The sequence below is a fragment of the Eublepharis macularius genome, chromosome 12 (assembly GCF_028583425.1).
Source record: "Eublepharis macularius isolate TG4126 chromosome 12, MPM_Emac_v1.0, whole genome shotgun sequence".
Taxonomy (NCBI): domain Eukaryota; kingdom Metazoa; phylum Chordata; class Lepidosauria; order Squamata; family Eublepharidae; genus Eublepharis; species Eublepharis macularius.
Genome location: NC_072801.1, coordinates 74648552 through 74660448, shown reverse-complemented (window position 1 = coordinate 74660448; position 11897 = coordinate 74648552). Strand labels below are relative to the sequence as shown.

The 11897-nt window shown below is 44.8% G+C and overlaps 1 protein-coding gene across 1 annotated transcript; it reads left to right on the top strand.

The window, feature by feature from the left end:
- Positions 1 to 3: 3 nt before the first annotated feature.
- Positions 4 to 10429, top strand: LOC129339937 (vomeronasal type-2 receptor 26-like). The gene is made up of 5 exons (XM_054994500.1): positions 4 to 165; positions 447 to 1313; positions 3523 to 3750; positions 6227 to 6353; positions 9528 to 10429. Exons 1-5 carry the CDS (start codon positions 4 to 6, stop codon positions 10427 to 10429), a joined length of 2286 nt encoding a protein of 761 aa, XP_054850475.1.
- Positions 10430 to 11897: the final 1468 nt, after the last annotated feature.

Here is an 11897-nt window from a genome sequence, read left to right as displayed (position 1 = left end):
AAGATGGCCTACCGTACTACTCTGGATCTGCTCTATAAATTGCTTAGATATTTCCCCAATTATGAATGTGACACCCGGAAAAACTTAATGGCTGTCATAGGCGGGCTTCAGTCCGATACATCCTTCCACATGGCAGACGTTCTAGAACTCTACAAGATTCCACAGGTATGCTCTGTGCATAGAGGAATGAGAGATTTGGAAATGTACATGCTACTGGGAGTGACTAAGAAGGGCAGAGAGACTTATCTTAGGGAAAAGTAAAATTTATTCTTGTGAAAAATGAAATAAAGACAAACTGGCAGATGGGATGTTGGTGGATGCAATACACGTATCTTTTTGGTAACCTTTTCTCAGAAATTGTACCAAATCCTTATGCTTTCAGAATGTTCAGCCATATCTTCCCACCTGATAACACATTTCAAACATATCACTTTGTTTCCTTTTAGCTCACATATGGCTCGTTTGCCCCCATAGACAAGGACAACGCAAAATCCCCTTCCTTCTTCCGCATGGTTCCCAACGAAGCCCATCAGAACTTAGGTCTTCTCCGGTTACTTCAGCATTTTGGATGGATATGGATTGGGATCTTTGCTGAGACTGATGATAGTGGAGAACATTTCCTGCAAGAAATGGTGCCATTGCTTGCAAAAAATGGAATTTGTGTGGCCTTCACAGCAATGATTGTAAACCAAGGCTTTTGGAATAACTTTGGGGATGCTATTGGTTTATTTTCAGATGTTAATGCAGCTTTATTAGGTAGCAACGTTAGTACAATTATCCTCTATGGAGAAACTAGGACCGTTATTTCACTGAACACATTTCTACATTTTTTAAATCCTGAAATACTGGAAAATGCTTCCTTAAGATGGGTGTGGGTTATGACAGCCCAGGCTGATTTTGTATTATCAGGCATTCAAAAGTTATGGGGTTTTGAATTCTTCCAGGGTACAATGATCTTTGCAATTCACTCTCAAGAGCTCCCAGCATTCCAGAAATTTCTTACAAACATAAAACCTTATCGAATACAAGGAGATGGATTTCTCAGGGATTTCTGGGAACAAGCATTTGACTGCACACTTCCAAATCCTAAAGAAACCTCTGTGGTTGATGGAAGATGTACTGGGGAGGAGAAAATGGAGAGCCTTCCTGGGCCTGTCTTTGAGATGCACATGACCGGCCACAGCTACAGCATCTATAATGCTGTCTATGCCATAGCTCATGCTCTGCATGACTTATATTTATCTCACTCTAACCGTAGGCCAATTTCGGGTGGTGGCAAAAGAGATGGCCTTCAGGAACTCCAACCTTGGCAGGTAACACCTTCCCAGTGAAATGTTTGCATTGCCATGAACATGCTAGTACAAAATATGACTTACTCCAACTTTCTCCAACACAAATAGGTCTTGAAAATGATTTATTATGCATGTTTTCCTTTGAAGTCTCACATCAAACTCGTCACAATCTAAAAATTTGTTGGGTAAATGTTATTGCTTGGTGAAGTTTGGCTATCAGTGATGCTGAGAACTTCTCAAAAATGAAATTAGTATTTGAAGTGGCCTTTGGTCTGAAATATCCAATTCCTTTATTAAAAAAAAATAGGCCTCTTGTTTATTTCAAATTTTTGTTTGCAGTTCAAAGACCAACATATTGTAGGTTTTCCTCTCTGCATTAGCATCATTCATCGTGGCAACTGACCAACACTCTATGTATCTTAAGAGTCAGCATAATGTAGGAGCAGGACTAAGACCGATTCCAGACGGCCAGAAATAGCGTTTTTTCCGTGGGAATAATCGCTTACCGGCCACACATGTATTTTCGCCTCCATCCGCTTTGTCTTGTCTCCATCCGCTTCGTGCCATGCCGTCCCGCTTCCGGATGTTCGCACGGCAAACTGAGGGACCCAGGATTGGTTCTTTCCTCCCCGCCACAACTGACGTTGGGGGCCTTCATTGGTTCACATCTCGGTTTTTTTTTTGTCTTTTTTCTTGTTTTGCGCAAATGCGCAAATGTGCATGTGTGCGAAAACGCAGTGTCAACGATGCTCTCGATGATTGGTCAGGAGCATCTCGCGAGGTACATTGGTTGACGATGTGGCCCCTCTCAGCCATCTGCCTCGAGATTGTTTGGAAGTAGTCCAGGTTGCTATGGGTGCTTCGGAGAGCTTCCTGTATCTTCTCCTCCCCCCAGAAGTGTAGCAGATCCATTATCTCTCTATGCCGCTAGGACACCCCCCGCTTCCCAGCCACTTCCCCTCCGCCGGCCATGCTGCTCCCGACAAGCCGATATTGCACGAGCACAAGCGTGTGTGCCTGTGCCTGCGTGCTGTGATTTCTCGGCAACTGAGATTGCCCCCCCCCCAAACGCCCCTGCAATCGGCGCACAAGTCTGCAGGGCAAAGGTCAGCGATACATCTCAGGGTTGGATTCTCTGAGGGTGACAAAATGGCGGCCAATAGTAAAGCCTCAAGTGCGCATTTCAGGAGGGCCACACCAATGCAACTGCGCACATGCGGAAAATGGATCGAAAAAAACCTTGGCCACACATCCTGATGCTGATTATGCATCTGTGCGCATTTGTTCAGTTTTATGTTAGCAGACGTGCGAGTGCGCAAATGGCGCCTGTTTTGTTTTGTTTTTTAAATGGCGATATTGTGGCCGGCCACCCGGCAAAGGTCTGGAAAGGGGAGTGCCTCTCCGCCGCGACGAATCGTCATGAAGTGGCCAAACCCGCCATACCATGTTCACACCATCCGCTTTTATAGCGCGACCGAGCGCCACGGACGGCAGGTAAGCCAGGACGGGAAATTACGGGTTTTTACGAGTGCTGTCGCTTGAAAAGCGAAAGCACTTGCTTTATTTGTGCCCGTCTGGAATCGGCCTAAGAAAGCATCATGGAGTCCAGGGTTCCAATTCGGACTGAGGCATGAAGCTTGCTGCATGAACTTGAACCAGTCACCCGCTCTCAACCTAACTTCTTTCAAAGTGTTGTTGTGAAGAGCTGGCAGGTTAGTGGACTGCCATGTATGTCACCCCAAGCTCCTTGACTTTTATTATGCTTATTGATTACTAAGCCCTGATCTTCTGAGAGTTTTAAAAGCAGTTGTTATGTTGCACCTCCTACTTTTGTACCTGTCCATTTATGAGACAGTTATGAGAAGTAGCAGAGCATCTGGAGGCTCATCAGTGACCAAGATGTAAAGGAATCTTCCACATTCAGAGGTAGAAAACCCCAGGAAAGCCTCGGTCTCTATGCCGTGATCTTAGCAACCGAGTAACTGATTGACCACTGTGTGATACAGACTGCTGGACTCAATAGACCGCTGGTCTGACTCAAGAAGGCTCCTGTATTCTTATCTCCTATACTTCTAGCTTTTTTAAAGCAGGAGTTTGATACATTATTTTCCACAGCACGGAAACACTTTCTTTCTCAAGCTGTGTTGAAATGAAACTTTCAGTAAAGCACATTCTTTGTAAATCTCTGGATAAATCTCCAATATAATAGCTTTCATTTTATTCTCTCTAGCTCCACCCCTTTCTTCAATACCTGTCGTTTAACAACTCAGCAGGAGAAAGAGTGTCTTTTAATGATGATAAGGAAATGGAAGGTGGGTTTGATGTCATGAACTTGGTGACATTCCCCAACAAGTTCTACGGCAGAGTAAAAATTGGAAAGGTGGACCCTGATGCCTTGGAAGGGAAAGAACTGATCATTGATGAGGGGAGAATTCTGTGGCACAGTTGTTTTAACCAGGTGCATATTCTAGGATGTTTTCACTGGCTCATCTGTTACCAGGTTGATAATTCGAGGTTGGGGGTATGACCGATCCTGCTTCACTCTCCACACCGTGAGGCAGATTTCCCCACCAAAAATTCACTTTCCTTTCTTTGACTGAGCAATCCCAAGTAGCATGTTAATATTTGTGGTTTAGAAAGTCTATTTGTCCCACCCTGACACACAGATATAATTTTGGCTTTTCACCCAGCTTAGGAACTTGATGGAGAAAAGCAGGAGCTCTCTTTCTTTTTTGCTTGGAAATTGCACTAGAGACAGTATAACATTCAAAAAGAAATAGCAACATTATTTAACTGGCAGGGATTGAGTAAGTGTAGTCAGGGGATGGAAATACGGAGGTAAAATGCTGTTGGTATTACAGAATACACTTCTTGTAACTGTCAAAATTGTATCCTTGAAGCTTATTTTCATATATTCTTGGTTCTTAACAGTGAGAAGTGTTTTACTTAGTAATTTAGTTACAGAAACAATGTCTCTTCAGAAAGTTTCCTGTGACAGTTCAGATTTCCTGGAGTTAGTCTAAAACAGTTTTCCCTTCACAGCAGTCCCAGAGTCCTCCTCAGAGCCAAACCCCCATTTATACTGGGCAGAAATTAATCTCCTCAGAAGATATAACCCCTCTTTCTTTCGTCTTGAAAGGGAGTTACAACCCACTACCCAATCGCTCTTGCCCAAATCAAACTCCCAGTCCTCTAGTGTCTGTGTAAATTTTAAGTCAGCTTATACTGACATTTATACTTTGAATTCAAAGATAGAATTCTTCCTCAGGATAGCAATACTACAGTTCAGGCAAAAGAGGTTTATCCCTTCACTCTAAAGAAGAACCTGTCTGATTTTTTTTTTGTCAGACTCTCTCTCAATAAAAATATTGCCATTAAACCTGCTGTAAAGTGCCGTCCATCATAGAAGAATATTCTGCATACCAGGACTTTTATAATGGATGATTTGATTGTTATTTTAATGTTTTGCAATATAAATCAGTTTGCATGTTTTATTTCTGTTCATTAAGGTAAGTTTTTAAATATGTATTACTGAGGTTTTAAATGCAGGAGGATTGGAGGTGGGTGGGTGGATGAAGCATGCTGTGATTGGATGGTAGCTGTAATAAAGATGTAGGGCAGGTAACTACAGAAACACTACAGTTATGAATTCTGGGCTGTGTTTCTAATACAGAAATGATGTCGCAATAAACCATCATGTATCTCCACTCCCATTTTAAATCAAATGTTTATGTTCTGTAACTGTACACATTGTTAAATATATTTCATGTTTCTTAAAATTATACAGCTTTGGAGAGAGAGCTATATTTCAGAATATCTCAGTCAGTGGTAAAACATTCATGCTGAGCTTCTTTTCCCCTTCTTGGCAGCCACATACATGGCTGGGGTTGCATTTGGGTGCTAGCCAAAGGGCAAGAACTTAATGGCCCTTGAAAGTGGTTGTAAGTCATCTGCCCTGTGGTTCTAGAACTAGCCCGGGTTTTTTTTTTTTTTACTTGCTTTCTCTTTTCCTTTTTCTTATAAAGATCTCCGAAAGGAGGTGCATCCAGGGCTTTTTTTCAGGAGGAACGTGGGGGAATGGAGTTCTGGAACCTCTTAAAAATGGTCACATGGCCAGTGGCCCCACCCCCCGATCTCCAGACAGAAGGGAGTTTAGATTGCCCTTCGTGCCGCTGAGTGGTGCAGAGGGCAATCTAAACTCCCCTCTGCCTGGAGATCAGGGGGCGGGGCCACCGGTCATGTGATCATTTTCTCTGAGGGTAACCCACTGAGTTCCACCACCTCTTTTCCCAGAAAAAAAGCCCTGGGTGCATCATTTACATACCTAGACATATAAACACATGTATTGGTGTGTTCTGCGTGTAGTCAATCTCATTTTCAAAATTCAGTTTCCAAAATTAACATCAGCTGTGATTAGCTTTGTGGTGATCAGCAGTCTTAAGAGGAATATTCTAAATGCCTCCTTATATATTTTCTTCCTAAAACCCAACCATTTGTTTCTTTTCTTTAAAAAAGAAAATATTAAGAAGTTGGAGACTGTTTCAAATCAGTTCTGTTTTGATTAAAAGTGAAATCTGAAGAGAGGTGGGGAAAGAAGGAAGGTTGTACAAAATCTCAGAATTTCATTCCGTAGGTGCTCAAAGGCAGGCTGTGTCTACCCTAAACGTCTTACCTTCTTGATAAGAACTCTGTGGTGTGTTTAATAAGAAAGGCTGACATTACAAGAGGTTGCCTAGAGGACACAGAAAACTCCAAAGAGATCAAAGAAATATGAAAGGGAAATTTCTCTTTTGAAGGAGAGTAAGAGGAAACCATGACTATATCTTTCTTTTAAGAGAAAATGGGTGGGTCCACTCTTCAGCAACACTAGCCATGATCAGTAAAACAGAAGTCTAATGTTTTCCATCCTAAAATCCTTTACTGCTTTTGGATAGGAGGTGCCCCTTTCATTGTGCAATGACTACTGCCATCCTGGGTCTCAAAAGCAAAAAAAGGAAAAGGAGAAATTTTGCTGTTACGATTGTGTTCCTTGCCCAGATGGAAAAATTGCAAACCAGAAAGGTAGGTGATGTATTGCTCACATTTTTCCCACCCATGTGAAGTCAGTTTTCAAATGGTAACTGAAGAAGGTGTGCAAAAGCCTGTAGACCATGCCACCCAGCTTAAAGATTAGGAAAATTTCTCTACATGCTCAAAAATCTGGGAAACTCATTGTTTTTTAGACCCATCAGATCAGCCATCTCCTATGCCAAATTCACGCAAAATTTGTTTCCACTGCTGACTTACCTCAGCAAACATGACATTTCGCCACCTTCCTATGTCCCTCAAGCTCTCATCTCCTTCTACACCACCTCTTACATAAAGCTAAACTCTTCTGATGTTTTCGTAACGTATTCTACCTTCTGTGTCAGTTTCTTCTAGCACACTGTTATGTTCAATTATTATATTGCATTGATATTCTTGTAAATTCAATTATCTATTGCAATCTCTGTATTATGAACTTTTAAAGAATGTCAATAAAGGAATTTGTGAGGGGAAAAAAAAGATCAGCCATTCAGTTCAGGATGATAATGAGAAATCAAGTGAAGTTCTTGCTGATATTGTACAGCGATATCAAGCTGCTTTAATTTACCTTCTGACTCAAACCCTGAGAAAGCTGATCTCTTCTCAGCAAGACTAGTAAGGATCCACACCAAGAACAGAACATTTGGAGATGGATTTAAGTCAGTTGCATAAAAATTGCAAAAAAAAATTCCTGGTCAAATGGAGTAATGTATCAATTCCACTAAATGGCAGGAAAAAAACATAAAAGAAACATAAATGGGCAAATTGCTAAGGATTTGCTTCTGAAACATTTCCAGAGCAGATTTGGCAGCATCATTGGAGATGAAGGCAGAGGGGACGGGGTGGAGACATCTCAGCTCCCCTTGCTACAGGCCACCCAAGCATCAGCAAAGAAAGGAGGTGTGATTAGAGAGCATGAACAGAGGGGGGAGGGAGGAATTTTGATCAGATCACATCTCAAGGCAAACAAGTCTTGCTTTAGGAGAGGAAGAAAGGAAGTTGACCATGCCAAAGTCATAAAGTGAGCTTCCTTGAGGTCAAGACTTCATAACCATCCTATAACATAATTCTCTGAGGGCTAAGCTACACATGACGAATGACACTTGAACGGCAAGTGGATTGAGTGGAGGGCAAGTGAACAGGGAGAAATACACTTGCTGTTCAAGTGTCATTCGTCATGTGTAGCTTGGCCCTCAGTGTGTTTCAGATGTTGCGTGGGCACACTAGGATAAAAAGGGTGTTGTGGAACGCAGCCTCCGGATGGCTTCATAGCTCAGCTGGAGGAGGAGGAGGGCAGCAGCGGCAAGGGAAGGGTGGCGTGCCTGCAAGCCCTGGTGGAGCTGGGGTGGGGGCGAAGCACCTGCTGCCCTCTGACCCCTGCCGGAGCTGAGTCACGCCGCTTTCAACAGCGCTGGGGCGACGGGGCGGGGGCGAATCACCTGCTGCCCCATCAACCCTGCCAGAGCCAGACCACACCTCTCTCAACGGAGCCGGGGCGATGGGGTGGGGGGACAAAGTCCCCACCACCTTCTGAGTCCGTGCCATGCCACTCTCAGCGGAGCTGGGACATGGGGAGTGACACAGCCCAGCACCAGCAGGACTCACAGGATGGCGGGTGCTTCGCCCCCCCCGGGCCCATTGCCCCAGCTCCACCCAGTGGGAGGAGGAGGAGAACAACGCACCTGCAAGCGCCAGTGGAGCCTGGGTGGGGGCAAAGTGCCCACTGCCCTCTGGGCCCCGCCAGAGCTGGGCAGCGCTGTTCTCGGTGGATCCGGGGTGATGGGGCCAGGAGGCAATGCGCCCACCACCCTCTAAGCTGTGCCAGAGCCAGGGCGCACCCTTCCAGTGGGGATCACAGGGCGGCGAGTGCTTTGCCCCTCCACCCTGTTGCCCCAGCTCCATTGACAGCAGGGAGGCATGGCCTGGGCTCAAAGGGGGCGTGCATCACCCACTGTGTCTCAGGCCTCACCAGACCCCCTTTCCCTCCTACCTGCCAACCCGCCGAAGACCCCTCCTGCTTCTCAGCTCTCCACAGACCCCCCCTTGCCTCCTACCTGTCATCCCTCCCCATGCCCCTCCTGCCTCTCAGCCCTCCCCAGACCACCTTGCCCCCTACCTGCCATCCCTTCCCAGACCCCTCCTGCCTGTTAGCCCTTCCCCGACCCCCCTTGCCCTTACCTGCCATCCCTCCCCAGACCCCTCCTGCCTGTTAGCCCTTCCCAGACCCTCCCCTTTGCCCCCTAACTGCCATCCCTCCCCAGACCCCTCCTGCCTGTTATCCCTTCCCAGACCCTCCGATCCCCCTACCTGCCATCCCTCCCCAGATCCCTCCTGCCTCTCACCTCTCCCCAGACCCCCCTTGCCCCCTACCTGCCATTCCTCCCCTACCCCTCCTGCCTCTCACCTCCCCCAGACCCCCTTGCCATTTACCTGCTGACCCTCCCCAGATCCCTCCTGTCTCTCACCTTTCCCCAGACCCCCCTTGCCCCCTACTTGCCAACCCTCCCCAGGTCCCTCCTGCCTCTCAGCTCTTCCCAGACTCCCCTTGACCTCTACCTGCCAACCCTCCCCAGACCCCTCCTGCCTCTCAGCTCTCCCCAGACCCCCCTTGCCCTCCTACTTGCCATTCCTCCCCAGACCCCTCCTGCCTCCCTTTGCCCTCCCCCCCAGCCCTCCCCAGCTTTCTAGAGCCTATTGTATTTATTTGCACAACGGGCTTTGTTTCTAGTTAATACATAATTGACATTTTCCTTGCTGATCCTTGTACCTGGGATCGAAAGTTTGGAATGGCATGCATAACCAAAAAATTCATTACCATATCAGTGCAACCTGCTTGTGTGTTTGTTTATTCATTTATTTTCATTTCCAAAATTTGCTTTAAGTGACAATGAAAAAGAAAATTGAAGCAAACATGTTTTATGATTTATAAAGGTTTAAATGCAACAAATAAGTAGGACAAACTTAAGAGCAGGAACTGAGACCACAGCAAGAATACTTCAAAAGTTGGCAGGAATATTAAAATGCCTTCTTAGATGATAAACTTCAAAGTAGAACCAGCAATTCAAAATCAACGTGAAGAAAGTCTGAGAAGTTTCTTCACATAGAATGCATTTGAAAATAAATTAGAGATCTCTTGGCACTGAGAGCACTCCTTTTCTATTTCTCTTTTAGATATGAAGGACTGTATCAAATGCCCAGAAGATCAATATCCAAGCAAGGGCAAAGATCAATGTATTCTCAAGACAATCACTTTTCTGTCCTATGAAGAACCCTTAGGGATCAGTTTAGCGTCACTTGCAGTTTCTTTGTCCCTAATCACTGTCTTGGTGCTGGGGATTTTTTTTGAGTGCAGAGATACTCCTATAGTCAAAGCCAACAACAGAAATATAACCTATGCTCTACTAATCTCTCTCTTGCTCTGCTTTGTTTCTTCTTTGCTGTTCCTCGGACAACCTACCAAGGTCACCTGTTACCTCCGACAGACTGCTTTTGGCATCATTTTCTCAGTGGCTGTTTCTTGTGTTTTGGCCAAAACTATCACTGTGGTAGTAGCTTTCATGGCCACCAAACCAGGGTCCAGCATGAGGAAATGGATAGGGAAAAGACTGACCTACTCTATTATTTTTCTTTGCTTCCTTGTCCAAGCAACCATTTGTATGTTGTGGCTAGGAACATCTCCTCCCTTCCCAGATGTAGACATGCAGTCAATGACTACAGGGATAGTAGCAGGGTGTAACGAAGGCTCTGCCATCATGTTTTATATTGTCCTGGGCTACTTGGGACTTCTCTCCCTCATCAGCTTGACTGTGGCTTTCCTAGCCAGGAAGTTGCCAGACACGTTCAATGAAGCCAAGTTCATCACCTTCAGCATGTTGATCTTTTGCAGTGTTTGGGTGTCTTTTGTTCCAACCTACCTAAGCACCAGGGGGAAATACATGGTAGCCGTGGAGATCTTCTCCATCTTGGTCTCCAGTGCTGGCTTACTGGGCTGTATCTTTTCACCCAAGTGCTACATTATTCTTCTGAGGCCCGAGCTGAACAAAAAGGAACAATTAATATGTAGAAAGAATTAATGAACTTAATTCTCTTGTTATTTCTTCTGTGATGTCTGTACGTTAGATGGGGGAGGGACTCATGTCATATCCATAAGATCCATTCTTCTCACATGTCCAAAGATTGTTCAACAAATATGTGGCAAATGTTCATAAAAGAAAATGGAGAATTAAACTGAACATTTTATTTGATTCCTCTGCTCTATATTACTAACCAACTTTACTGTAGCATAAGCTTTCGAGAATCACAGTTCTCTTCATCAGATGCACGGAGGGTAAGAAGAAATTGGTCAGATATGTAGGTGGAGAGGGGAGCGGGGAGTAGATGCAGTCAGTAGCTTCTGATAATGGGATCAGTTGGCTTCTGATAATGAAATCAGTTACTTCTGATAACGAGATAACCATTCATAGTCCCTATTCAATCCAAGCCTGACTGAGTCACATTTACATATGAATTCCAATTCAGCAGCTTCCCATTGGATTCTGTTTTTGAAATGTTTCTGTTGAACTACAGTGACCTTTTAAGTCCTTGATGGAATGTCCTGATAGGTTGAAGTGTTCTTCCACTGTTTTCTGGATGTTGCCATTTTTAATGTCAGATTTGTGTCCATTTATTCTTTTGTGCAGAGGTTGGCTGGTTTTTCCAATGTACAGAGCAGATGGACATTGTTGGCACATGAGAGCATATATCACGTTGGAGGATGAGCAGCTGTAAGAGCCAGAGATAGTGAGGTTGATGCCATTGGGTCCTGTAATTGTATTTCCTGGGTAGATATGAGGGCAGAAATGGCATCTGGGTCTGTTGCTGGGTTTGGTACCTGTGTTGGTGACTCTGCTGGCCAAATCATGGTTGTATGTGAGAAGTCGTTTAAGGTTGGGGTGCTGTCTGTAGGCAAGGAGAGGTCTTCCACCCAGGGCTTGTGAGAGAGAGGCATCATTTTCCAGGATGGGTTGTAGGTCACTGATGATACATTGGATGGGTTTGAGCTTGGAACTGTAGGTGACAACCAGTAGTGATCTGTTTTTAGTTCCTTTAGATTTGTCCTGGAGCAGGCAGTTTCTGGGTACTAGTCTGGCCCTGTCAATTTGTTTCCTCACTTCATTAGGTGGGTACTGTAGTCCCCAAAATGCTTGTTGTAAATCTCTTAAGTGGGAGTCCCGGTCAAGAGCATTGAAGCAGATACGATTGTAACGTAAGGCTTGGCTGTAGACAATCAAGCCACTTAAGAGATTTACAACAGTAAAGTGGAACTTTGAAACAGACTCAAATTCATAAAACAAGAAATAGAAACAGATGGCTGTATTTCAGGGGAGAAATTCCGCAAAAGAAGAACCAAGAGTATCCCACTTATGGCTACAGACTTGCAACTAATCAAGGTTCAGAGTTTTGCAAAGTATGGGAATTACTAACAAAGAAGCACCCTCACTCTGGTTTCCAACTCCAGGTCGCTTGAGCAGTAAGAAGAGTAGCATTGGGGAATGGGGTCTG